This window comes from Chaetura pelagica, unplaced genomic scaffold, assembly GCF_000747805.2.
Source record: "Chaetura pelagica isolate M959 unplaced genomic scaffold, ChaPel_1.0 scaffold576, whole genome shotgun sequence".
Taxonomy (NCBI): domain Eukaryota; kingdom Metazoa; phylum Chordata; class Aves; order Apodiformes; family Apodidae; genus Chaetura; species Chaetura pelagica.
This window is the reverse complement of record NW_009953524.1, coordinates 195,432-207,477: the sequence shown is the minus strand read 5'-3', so window position 1 is coordinate 207,477 and position 12,046 is coordinate 195,432. Positions and strand designations below refer to the sequence as shown.

Here is a 12,046-nt window from a genome sequence, read left to right as displayed (position 1 = left end):
AGGCAATGGCAGGCGGGGGCTGCAGTGCAGGCTCTGGGGGGGTTATTTTTAGCCCTGGCAGTTTTTAGCCACCTCAGCTGGGCGGTCCCAAAGCCCTTGTGGGGGGGGGCAGCACCCCAGGCACAGGGACATACCTGCAGCAAGAAGCCTGCCAGAGCCCAGGGCTTGCTGCAGCCCCCCCAGACCCCTCCCCATCCCAGCCCTCTGCACAGATGGGGCAGCCACACACTTTCTCTTCAGCTCCGGGTTTAATCCTTTTGGCTACAAAACGCTGAAACAAAGAAAATAAAAACCCCAACATCTCAGAAAAGAAACAAATGGTGGGATGGGGACCTTCCTCCCCAGGGCCAGGAGGAGGCCTAGCCCAGAGGGAAGCCCAGGGAGGCCTCAACGATGGCTGAAGAACCCCTGGGGGTAGTTGAACTTGAAGGGTTTCAGGCGCATGGGTCCCCTGGAAGAGAAGAGGAGAGTCTGACCCCCAGGGGTCCCCCCCAAAAGTGCCTGGTCCCAGAGTTCTGCCCCCACTGCAGGGGGCAGATCCCCACAGGCAGCTAAAGGGGAGGCTTCCAAGCTGGCAGCAGGGGACAGCAGTGCCATCAGGATCCCTGTCATCACCCTCAGCCCCCACGGGGTGCTGGGCTCCCACCTGACCAAGCGCAGACACATCTTCTCCTGGGGAAACTCCTTGGGCCCCTCCACGCTGGTGTCGTGGGGCTCAGTCTCCAGGTAGACATCCAGCACCATGCAGAGGCGCTGCAGCTGGTTGGTGAGCAGCTGGTAGCCTGGTTTGGGTCCCCACAGCTCCTTGTAGTTGACATTGACCTCACTCTCCATGGCCTGGCAGAGGGATTGGGACAAGGTGGGATTGGGACAAGGTGAGATTGGGGCTCTGTCCTCCTAGAACCCACAGCTGCAGGTCTTGGGAAGGCTTGCCTGGGCCACAAGCTCATCCCAGCAGCTCATTGATTATGGACAAGGGACCATTGGGAACCCTCCCCAGATGCCAGTGGGTCTCCAGCCTCTTCTCCCCAACCCTCATTACCCGAATGTTGTCATCGTTGCTGCTGTTTCGTTCTCCTTTCCAGTTCAGGCAGAGGCTGAAGACGGGTGGCAGTGTGGAGTACCCAGGGTTCACCACCACAGCAGCCTGCAGCTTGGCTGAGCAGGGGACAAACATCACCCACAGCCCCTGGGGCCTCCACCCGGGGCGGGATTTCCCCTCCAGACCCCCCAGAGCTGCCCTGGGGAGTGGCCTTGTGTGGGGATCAGCAGCTGCCAGGGGAAGGCAGCCAACCCACCTGTGCCCCTTTCGATCAGGGCCATGTAGTAAAGGTGAGTGTCCTCAGCCAAGCCTGCCTCTATCACATCTTTGGTGTAGGGCAGCTCCTGTGAGGAGAGAGGAGGAGTGAGGATTGAGGAGCTGGAGGAGCTGGGGAGGAGCTGGAAAGGATCTGGAACCACACTGGGTACCCACCGCGTAGTCCTCGTAGGGAATGGCAGCCCACTTGACCAGGCGGGACACCACCTTGGCAGGGAAGAGGTGCTGGCACTCACTGGAGACTGGCACAACACCATGCTCTGAAACCAAGGACAAGGCCACCTGAGCTGGGGTGGTAGGGGGCTGGGGACAAAGCTCTGTCACCATCCTGGGGGTGGAGACGCTCCAAAAGCAGGACCTGGGGACATTGTGATCCTGCTGACACCTTCCCTGGGTGCCCAGAGGTGGGAGCCTTGGCTGCCATCCTGCTGGAGCTCACAGCCCTGGCAGGGTGTGGTTCACCTCCCACCACAGCCTGAATCGACTCCCAGTGCAGGGATGACTGGTCCCAAAGGGATGCTGGGTGTGGAGAGGGGGGCACAGCCTCCCTCTCCCCCCAAAAACAGGTCAGCCCCGCCATCACCGAGGACTGGGATCACCGAAGGTGGCACTGCAGAGCTGCAGCACCATTGGAGGTGACACCAGTCAGCAAGGAGACCCTGTGAACTTGTCCCCTTGTCCCCAGGCTGGGGTGGGGAGCCTGGCACTCACCCAGGGAGGCAAACTGCTTGTGCAGAGCCAGGCGGGACTGCAGGCGGGAGCGCAGCAGCTTCACCGTCAGCTCCATGTGGCTGGCACTCAGGGAGTTGTTTGCTGTCACTGTGTGCTGTGGGGCAGGAGGGACTGTCACCACCAGGCCCCCACTGGGGACACCCCCTCCCAACTCAAGGAGCCACCCCAGCCAGCCCCAGGGAAGAGGCAGAAACTCGAGCTGCTGCTCAGTGGGTGTGACAGGGAGATAAAACATGTTGTCGCACCCCCCAAGGGTGCCAGCTGGGGGGACAGGACACAACAACTGTCCCTCCCCCCCAAAAAAAAAGCTCTCCAAGCCCCAGCTCGAGGTTTGAAGGGAGAGGGCAAGGGCTGCAACGTGCCTGAGGCTGGTCCTTGGGGAAATGCAGGCCACCCAGCTTCTGCACCCACACGTAGGGGTGCCCCAGCTCTGTCACGTAGTCGCTCAAGGTCTGGATGCTGTGGGGACAAGCAGGAAGGGTGACACCACCCCTAGAGCATTCCCCCCTCCCCATGCCCCCTGTGAGCAGCTTCTTGGCCACCAAGCTCTTCTGGCCAAGCTGGGGAGGGACACACTATGTCACACAGACACTTGGGTGCCTCACTCACCCCACTTTATCAAACTGGAACTGGTTGGCAGGGTTGGGAGTTCTCCTGCCATGGTCTCCTGGATAGAGGCAGTTGAGGAGGGAGTCTGGGGAGAGCAGGTCGCTGGCAGGAGGAGGGAAAAGATTCATCAGGAGCAGTCCAGGATCCACACCTCCCTAGGGAATGGGGCCACTAACAGGCTCCAAGCCCCAAGAAGGAGATTACAAACTCCAGCAGTTGGGTTTCTCCTAAATTCCATGCGAAAAGGAAAGCTGTCTCCTCCCTGGCTGAGAAGAAGACAAATCATATGGCACCAGCTTCCCAGGAAACCTCAGTGCATTAACTCCCAAACCTGCTGATGTGCATGGAGGAAACATGGCCAGCACAGGCAGGGCAGGGCCCCAGGGCTGTTTGCCACCCAACAAGCTGAAGCAGAGCAACTCTGCTCCATGAACTGAAGTTCTCCATGTCTGACCTTATTCATCAGCCCATAAAGGGCTGCAGGATTTGGGGTCTGGCTTGGGCCAGAGCCTCTCTGGTTTGGGACAACACAGCCAGGAACAACTGGGAAGGAGGGAACACCCTGTGGAGAGGCTCTACCTGCTGTCATGGAAGGTTTTGGGTACCTACAGGGAAGAGAGAACCCCAAGAGGAGCAGGAGGCCTCACACAGGATGGGCTGGGAGCTGCTTCCAGGGAGCCCAGACCAGCCTCTCCCACCTCCCTCTTTCTCAGACACCTCCTCCTGCTCCTGGGAGAGCCACCAAAGAGCTGGCAGCTGATGGGAGCTCCCTGGCAGGTCCATTTCAGCTGTTCCTCACACAAAGCAGCTCCAGCAGTCCCTGGGGAGCCCTGGGAGCAGCTCCAGAACTGGAGCCAAGGTGACCGCAGAGCCAGCAGGAGCTGCTGGGAGCAGCGAAAGCAGCTCAGCTGCTGGAGGGTGATGGAAGGAGACAAGCAGGAGAGGTTCTCCCCCAGCTCCTGACAGCTCTGGCACTGCTCCCCTAAAAGCTACCCAACCTCCTGGTCCCTCGCCAGGTGAGGGAGAGGAGGAGGATGCTGCCTGGCAGGGCTCTGGAGCTAAGGGAAAGGATCTAGCAGGGCAGGGGAAGAGGATCACCTTGGAATCTCACAAGTGGATCCCAGCTCCCCAGAGGCAGAGACTGGGATCTGCTCTGTGGGGTCTCCTCAGCCCACTGAAGGACAAGCCAAGACAGCACTTTGGAACTGCTGCTCAGCACTTGAACTGCTGTTCATGGTGCCCAGGCAAGGGACTGAGGTTAAAGCCTCCCCTGGCATGGCATGGAATGGCTCAGCAGAGGGACATTGCCACCACATGCCACCACTGGCACTGCATCACTGAACAGAGCACAGTGGGACACCAGGGCAGGACATCAGGGACAAGCAGAAGGGTCTCTGCCCTCTGAGTTCTGGGCTCAGCACTCCCAGGCTCTCCTTACCCAGCACTGATGGCAGTTGTCATCTCGACAGCAGTGGTCACCTTGGCTTTCACTGTCATGACATTGAGGTTCATCAGGTAGTAGAAGGTCAGGTGAAGCACGTTGTCATCTGTGCCAACAGAGAAGAGGCAACATTGCTGGTCTGCTCCAGCTTGCAGCACACTGCAGAGGGGTATGTGCCCCCCTGCAAGGGCAACAGCAAAGGGGGCTGAGAGGCAACGTGGGGAGTAACTGGCACTGAGACCCCCAGCAGCATCCCATTGGCATCTGCCAGGCTGTACCTGTCAGGCCCAAAATCCCACCACAAAAGAGAGAAGCTCTCAATTGAGGGAAGAAGCTTCAGACTTGGCCACCCCACCCACACGGCCAAGAGGAGCTCCAGGAGACTGAGTGACAAACCTCCTTATCCAGTCTCCCCTGGAAGGCAGGAAAACCTCTCCACGCCCTGAGCCCTCCCTGAGGATCCCAAGCTGCTGCTGTCACACCAAGGGCCACCAGACCCCTCTTACCCTTGCACTTGAGGTCGATGGTGACAGACAGGGGGTGCCTCTTGAGCATCTCCTTGCGCTTGTCGTCCAGCTGCACCCCCAGCGTGGGCCTGCGCCGCTTCTGGGGGGACACAGAGACATCAGCCCCTTCCCCTCCCACCCCCCAGCAACCCACCACCCCCACCCTGCTCTCCCACCAGGAATACACAACCTGTAGGACCTCAAGGCTGCCCTGAGGCAGTGCTGAACAGCCCCCAGCCCAGTGGCTGGTCCGACAACAGAGCCAGGACTGGGGAATTTTCTGCTCTCTAACTTTCCTTCTATTCTTCTCTCTTCTTTCCTAAATCACTTAGTAACACAAGGCCTAACCTAATTTTCTCAGCTCATGCAGCCTGAACATATGTTTTTGTGACTTCTGTCATCAAAATAATCAGCCTGAGAAGTCTCAGCTCCAATGAGTTATTCCTTCTCTACTTCTCATTCCAGCCACTGCTCCAACACAGGTCTGGAGTGTCTGGACAAGGGGCATGGGATGGTCCAGCACTTCCTTGAACAGTGAACACTTCAGTCACTCTCCCTGGGAGAACCAGGGCTGAAACTAAGATTGGATCCAGGCTCCTCTCTGAGATGAGTTTAGAAATCCAGGGGCTCCAGTCTGAATCTCCCTGGATTGCCTCATCCAGGTGGTGACACTGGGCAGAGCTGGGTGCCGGACACAGCTCCCTCCCTGGGTGCCAACCTCCCAGCCCCAGGCTATTTATACAAAGTGGAACAGCTCCAGCTGGAGCTGCAGGATGTCAGGTGGGACAGTGAGATGGGCAGGTTTGTACCCTGGTCCTGCTGCCTGTGGGACAGAAACTGGGAATGTCACCTCTCCCCTCCCAAGGAACAGCCAGATTCCCTGTCAGTGTAGCTCCACACACGCTCACTGTGCGTGGGGCTCAGCCCCACTCAGGCCCAGCTCCTCCAGCACCTCCCAGTTTGCCCACACAACGTGGCACTGGGGAAGGAAGCAGAGGGGACAGCACTATCCCTTACCGTGGTCTGCTCCTCCTCTGCGTCTGAGTCACTCTCGTCATCTGTGCAAGGAGAGGGGGTGAGCAGGGACCCTGGGGGGGGAGCAGGGACCCCAGGGGGGGAGCAGGGACCCCAGGGGGGGGGGACATCAGGGAGGGAGGGGACAGCAAGGGGTGTTGGGGACATTAGGGGCAGCAGGGACATTGGGGACACGGGGGACACCAGGACATCAGGGGGACATCAGGGGGCAGCAGGGAGGGAGGGGACACAAGGGACATGGGGGGACATCAAAGGTGTTGGGGACACTGGGGACATCAGGGGTGGAGGGGGGGTGCAGGGACCCCAGGGGGAGCAGGGACACTGGGGACAGCAGGGACCCCGGAGGGGGGAGCAAGGGACCCCGGGGGGAGGGAGCAGGGACCCAGGAGGGAGCAGCAGTCCCATACCCAGCAGGGCCACCCACCCTGCCACCAAGCCCCCAGACACTCCTGTCACCCCAAAAGCAGGGCCCTGGCAGGCTGCAGACACACAGGATCGTGTCCCCAGTGGCAGGGGTCGTGTCCACAGAGAAAGGGCTGTGAGCATCTCTCAGGAAGGACTTGGGGATGGAGGGGATCAGCTGCCAGGCATTCCCCCACCCACTTCTCCACCCTGCACCCTCCCAGCTCACCCTGTGAGTCCTCAGGTGGCTTGTACAGGGCTTTGGCTTCCTCCACACTCCCTTCAATGGCCACCACAAGCTTCTTATCTACAGAGGAGACACGAGATCTAAGTTATGAACCCCACTTCTGTTTGGAAAAGACCATTAGGAGCAGCCCTGCCATCCCACTCCATGGGGGCAGAGGTGGGAAAACACTGGGTTTGGAGGGAATGTCCCTGGAAACCATAAAGGCCAAATTGGATGGGGTTGGATTGGATTTCAAGGCCAGACTGGATGGGGCTTGGAGCAACCTGGGCTGGTGGGAGGTGTCCCTGCCCATGCAGGGGGTTGGGACTAGATGATCCAACCAAACCATTCTCATGGTTCTATGAGATATTTATCAAGAGCCAAAAAAAGGGCTGGGGTCAGACTGGCATGAGCAGGGAGCAAGGAACGGGGTCATCATGGCCACAGATGACCATTAGCAGGGACTTGCTGTGGCCCAGTGCCATGGCATGGTCTCTCCAGGCTCCTCTGCCACCTGCCCTGCTCCCTGCTCCAGGCTCCTGCTCTCTGCAGGAGATGGGCAGCCCCAGGGGATCCTGAGCCCTACTGAGAAATCCCTCCCAACCCAGAGAGGCTTCTGAAAGCCCCCCCAGAATGTAAAGTTGCCAAAGGGGATGAGGTGAGCTGTGGGGGTCTCTGGGAGGGCAGGCAGTACCCATGGGGGGGGCACACCCAAGCACCCACCCCACACAGCGACAGCTCTTGGGAAGCTGTGACAGCACCAAGCCACCTCACAGGCTGCAGGGACACCCCTGCTGACCTTGACAGGGGGGGGCAGAGGTGAGGAGGGAACTTTCTGAGCAGTTTTTCCAACGAGGGAGCTGAGCAAACAAGGTTTCAAGTGCTGCCACCTCATTGTGCCTGGCCCTGAGGCCACCCTGCTGCTCCGGGCTCAGCAGAATCCGACTGCAGAGCAGTCAGGACAAAAAGGACCTCCCAGACTGTCCCCACAGCCCTGCATTCTGCAAGCTGCAGTGAAATCCAGCCTGGGAGGGCAGGGAACATTGTCCCTCAGGCCCGGGGCTGGTGGCAGCACCTGAGGTGTCCCCAAGGGTTGTGCTCTCACCACAGGCCTGGCCGTAGGCGCTGGCTTGGACGAAGAGGACGTAGAGCGGTGGTGGGAGGTGCCGGGCTGTCTCATACTGCTTGTGGGCCTGGTCAAAAGGCATGAAGAGGTACTCCTGGACAGGCAGGGAGGCCTGGGGGAAGGAGAAAGGGAACCCTCATCACTGGGAACAGAACATTCCTCTTCCTCACCATCCTCCTTCATCCTGAGCTGGCAAGGGGGAAGCTGGAATCCAGCAGAGCAGCGGCGGTGCAGGGTTAAAGGGCAGCCAGGGAAGGGCTGGCAGCTCTCCTGTGCTGGAAAACTTCTGGATCTGAACATAACCCAGTTCCTTCTCCTGTTCTTCCTTCCCCAGGTGACAGCAAGGGGCTGGAACTGCATGAGGGCTCTCGAGGGAAAGGCCCATTTAATGACTCTTCCATCTGCAGTTCTGCAGGAATTGCCGCATAAACAAGGAGGCTCCGGAGGAGTCTTGGCACGAGGCAGATCCACCCCCCTCCTCCACGTTGGCTGGGAACAAAAGGTCTCCAAAGCAGGATCAGCCCAGGAATCACACCCCTCTTGGAGCCCCCAGGACCTTCTCCCCTGCAGAGCTCCAGTACCTGCATGATGCTGTTGAGTCGAGGCTGGAGGCTGCTCAGATATTCCTTCTTCACCTCGATCTCCTTCAGGATCTTCTCCTTGCTGGTCAGGCACTCCTTGTACTTCTCTGCCAGCCTAGGGGAGGGAATTTGGTTACAGCAACTAAGCCTGCTAGGGCCCACCTGGGACCCCAGCTCTCCTGACCTGGCAAATGTCACCAGAGGAGCCAGGAGAGCTCAGACACGGTGGCAAACAAAGAGCTGTTATGTCAAGTGGGAGTGGAGGCAGAAAGGAACCACCTAAAGCTGGAAAAGGAAAAGGGGCAGCTCATCCCAACCCCCTGAGCCCCAGGTGTTTAGGGAGAACACCTGAAATCTCCTTCTTGGTGTGGATTGCAACCCCTGGCCCAGCAGGAGACAGGTGTGCTGCCCAGGACAAGCCACCACCATTGGGGTCCCCAAGCACCCTGCTCTGGACCACAGGAACCCTGCCCTGAGGGGTGACAGCCCTGACACTGCAGGGTTGAAAAGCTTCTGCTTCCTAGCACAAGTGTTGGGTCAACACTCCCCCCAGGAGGGCTCCAAAACAAGGTGGTTTTTGAAGTCCAGTTTCCAGACAGCTCTGCTGAGCTCCTCAGTGAGACCCCAGCAGCACCACTCCCCAGGCACCTTCCACAAAGAGTCCAGAGCAAACCTAGAACCCCAAGTGGCTGCAGAGCTCCAAGCACCAACACGACAGCTGTGGATGGACACTAACAAGCCCAGCACCACCAGCAAGTGTCCCCAGCACCACCAGCAGCAGCTTCTGAGGCAACTGCAGAGGCTCCTTCCAGCCCAGCAGTGGTGAGAGGTGACAGTGGTGCTCCCCAAGCATGGGACAAGGGCTGAGGATTTCAAAGCTTCTCAGCACCTCAGCACAGAACCATGGGGCAGGCTCAGGGCAGTTCATCCCTGCCCCCACCCGGTGCACAACTCATAATCATTCAGCTTTTCACGTGGGGCAAGAGTGGGAGGAGCAGCTGAGCTGCCCTCCCGGGCCGAGGGGCCGCAGGGACAAGGGTGACAGTCCCAGCTCAGCGCTGAGCTGGCAGCTCCACACCGTGGTGAGGAGCAGCAGCAGCACCGGGCCGGGCTGCCCTACCCCCGCTGGCATTTAGCTCCTGGGGGGATGGAGGTAAAACCACGATGGCCCCATGAGGAACAGAAAGGAGCTCCGGATGGAAAGGTGTCACCACCCACCCCTCAGCGTCATCCCTAAGAAAGACAGAGCTCCTCTGGTTGGAAAAAAGACCTTGGAGATCATCGAGTGCAACCATTCACCCAACTCTGCTGAGTCCAGACCTACCCCATGTCCCTCAGCACCACATCTACATGGCTCTGAAACACATGGTGGTGACTCCACCACCTCCCTGGGCAGCCTGGGCCAGGGCCTGACAGCCCTTTCAGTGAAGAAGTTTCTCCCAATCTCCAATCTAAACCTCTCTGGCACAACTGGAGCCCATTTCCTCTTGTCCTATCCCTTGTCCAGATGCATCCCTGTGCCTGGCTGTGAGAGCCTCTGAGCAGATGCTGGAGGAACACCAGGATATAAACTGCACCTTCTTCCCTTGATGCTCAAGATCCAGCACCAATGAGAGGACACACAGGCTGTCAGGAGAGCCCTTGCTGCCACCACCCAGACACAGGGTGATCTCCCAGCCCATCCTACAGGACAGGGCTCCTCTCCCATGGGTCTGGGGGCTGCTCTGCTCCCAGGATCTCTTCAGGAAGAAAACTCCCTGAGCCCACCAGCCCTACGTGATGTTCCACACCAAGGGCTCAGCTCCACAATGAATGTCCCTTGTCCTGCACTGAATGTTCAAAGTTCCCTGGCTGTGCAGGCTGCCCCAGCAGCTGTGCAGCTCACAGGGGGCTCTGCCACCCAACCTGAGACACCATGGGACAGGAGGGTGAGGGCACCCTCATCACACTGCTGGGGACATCGAGCTGGGTGCTGTGGTGACAGGCTGGAGGAGAGGGATCCATCCAGAGGGACCAGGGCAGGCTGGAGAGGTGGGCCCCTCCAAACCTCATGAAGTTCAACCAGGCCAAGTGCAAGATCATGCACCTGGGCCAGTGCAATCCCAACCCCAGGCTGGGTGGAGAATGGATGGAGAGCAGCCCTGAGGAGAAGGACTTGGGGGTGCTGGGGGAGGAGAAGCTCAGCAGGAGCCCAGAACCCACCCATGTCCTGGGCTGCATCCCCAGCAGTGAGACCAGTAGGGCCAGGGAGGGAATTGTCCCCTCTATTCTGCTCTGCTGAGACCCCCTGCAGGGCTGGGGCCAGGGCTGGGGTCCTCAGTACAGGAAGGACATGGAGCTGTTGGAGAGAGGCCAGAGGAGGCCACAGAGATGCTGGGAGGGCTGGAGCAGCTCTGGAGCCAGGCTGGGAGAGTTGGGGTGTTCAGCCTGGAGAAGAGAAGGCTCCAGGGAGACCTTAGAGCAGCTTCCAGTGCCTGAAGGGGCTCCAGGAAAGCCGGGGAGGGACTTGGGACAAGGGCAGGGAGGGGGGTGGTGGCTCTAGATGATCTTGAAGGTCCTTTCCCACCCAGCCCCTGCTCTGTGACCACCTCTTGCGCTGCTCCAGCTCCCAGTCCAGGCGGGCCAGGGTCTGCTGGTGGGGCTCAGACAGGGTGATGGCAGGACGGCTGATCTCAGGGGGGGCCTCTCTGTAGAACTCCTCCAGGCTCACCAGCTCAATCTCCTCGTGCTTTGACCTGCAAGGACAGATGGATCAGCTCAAGGAAGGGTGGGAAACACCACAGCATGGCTGAACCCAGAAGAGTGGTCAATCCCAACACCCCCTGCCCTCTCCCTTGCTCCCTGCACAGGCCTCCTCCCACTTATCCCAGGTCAGGAACTCTGGGACACTCCATCTCTCCTGCCTGGTGGCACCTGGAGGACTTGCTCCAGTTGGGCTCAGGCAAGGTGAGAGATCCCAAAGGCTGGAATTCTCCACCCCAGCTCAGACACACTCCATCTCCTCCCTAGCCAAACTCACTTGAACTCCAGGCACTTGGTGATCTCCTTCTGCAGGTGCATCACCTCGTAGAGCAGGTTCTGGAGCTGCAGGTGATAGGCATCCACCTTCTGCTTGGCCTGAAGTAGCAACACAGCAGGAGACGAAGCTCTGTCACCTCCTTCCAGCAAACACACCCCTCCAGAGTCACCAACACACTCCCCCCTCACCATGACAGCTGGGGACAGATTTTGGAGTATGCAACAGTCTGACGGGGTGTAAAATGACATTTTCAAGGGGTTGGAAAGCAAATGCTCACCATGTGAGACTGATTCTGCTCTGGAGGTGGCAGATTTTGGGGACAACAGCAGGGCAGAGCTGCTGGAGAAAAGGGGCTGAGCCCCCTCATGTCCCCATGCCTCAGTTTCCTCACTTACAAGGAACATGGGTGCTGTTCAGGAGCTGTGAAAAGGGGTCAGGGACTTTGGAGCCCATAATATATATATTCCTCAGGCCTGCAGCACACCCAGCTCTCCAGACAGAGCTTCCTGACTCCCTGCTATATATGGCTTTTTCACCATGCATTATAACCTGAGGGCACTGGGGCTGTTCAGCCCAGAGACAAGAAGGCTCCAGGGAGACCTTAGAGCAGCTTCCAGTGCCTGAAGGGGCTCCAGGAAAGCTGGGGAGGGACTTGGGACAAGGGCAGGGAGGGGTGGAATGAGGGGGATGGGTTAAAACTGAAAGAGAGGAGATGGAGTTTGGACATGAGGAGGAAATTCTTTGCTGTGAGGTGGTGAGAGCCTGGCCCAGGTTGCCCAGGGAAGCTGTGGCTGCCCCATCCCTGGGGGTGTTGAAGGGCAGGTTGGATGGGGCTTGGAGCAGCCTGGGCTGGTGGGAGGTGTCCCTGCCCATGCAGGGGGTTGGGACTGGATGATCTTTAAGGTCCCTTCCCACCCAAAACAGTCTGAGATTCCATGTTTTCCCTTCCACAACCTGTTGTTCAACTCCTCTCAGGAAGGGGGCTCTGACCCCACCAAACCCTGTCTTGCCTTCATGTGGTCCCTCCCTGCCCGGCCCTGCTGTACCTCGT

At 59.0% G+C, this 12,046-nt stretch overlaps 1 protein-coding gene across 1 annotated transcript in view; it reads right to left on the bottom strand.

Annotated features, from left to right (window-relative positions):
* Positions 1-233: 233 nt before the first annotated feature.
* THOC5 (THO complex 5) overlaps positions 234-12,046 on the bottom strand; it is a 13,303-nt gene continuing 1,490 nt past the window's right edge. Inside the window, exons 4-20 of the mRNA XM_009999482.1 lie at positions 11,695-11,733; positions 10,996-11,152; positions 10,565-10,711; positions 7,977-8,091; positions 7,375-7,507; positions 6,273-6,350; positions 5,624-5,664; positions 4,607-4,706; positions 4,098-4,206; positions 2,660-2,761; positions 2,413-2,509; positions 2,030-2,144; positions 1,475-1,578; positions 1,299-1,386; positions 1,043-1,158; positions 647-837; positions 234-451 (exon numbers count right to left, since the gene is read on the bottom strand). Coding sequence (XP_009997784.1) covers positions 388-451; positions 647-837; positions 1,043-1,158; positions 1,299-1,386; positions 1,475-1,578; positions 2,030-2,144; positions 2,413-2,509; positions 2,660-2,761; positions 4,098-4,206; positions 4,607-4,706; positions 5,624-5,664; positions 6,273-6,350; positions 7,375-7,507; positions 7,977-8,091; positions 10,565-10,711; positions 10,996-11,152; positions 11,695-11,733 — 1,796 coding nt within the window. The 3' untranslated portion in view covers positions 234-387. The remainder of the gene's footprint in view (positions 452-646; positions 838-1,042; positions 1,159-1,298; positions 1,387-1,474; positions 1,579-2,029; positions 2,145-2,412; positions 2,510-2,659; positions 2,762-4,097; positions 4,207-4,606; positions 4,707-5,623; positions 5,665-6,272; positions 6,351-7,374; positions 7,508-7,976; positions 8,092-10,564; positions 10,712-10,995; positions 11,153-11,694; positions 11,734-12,046) is intronic.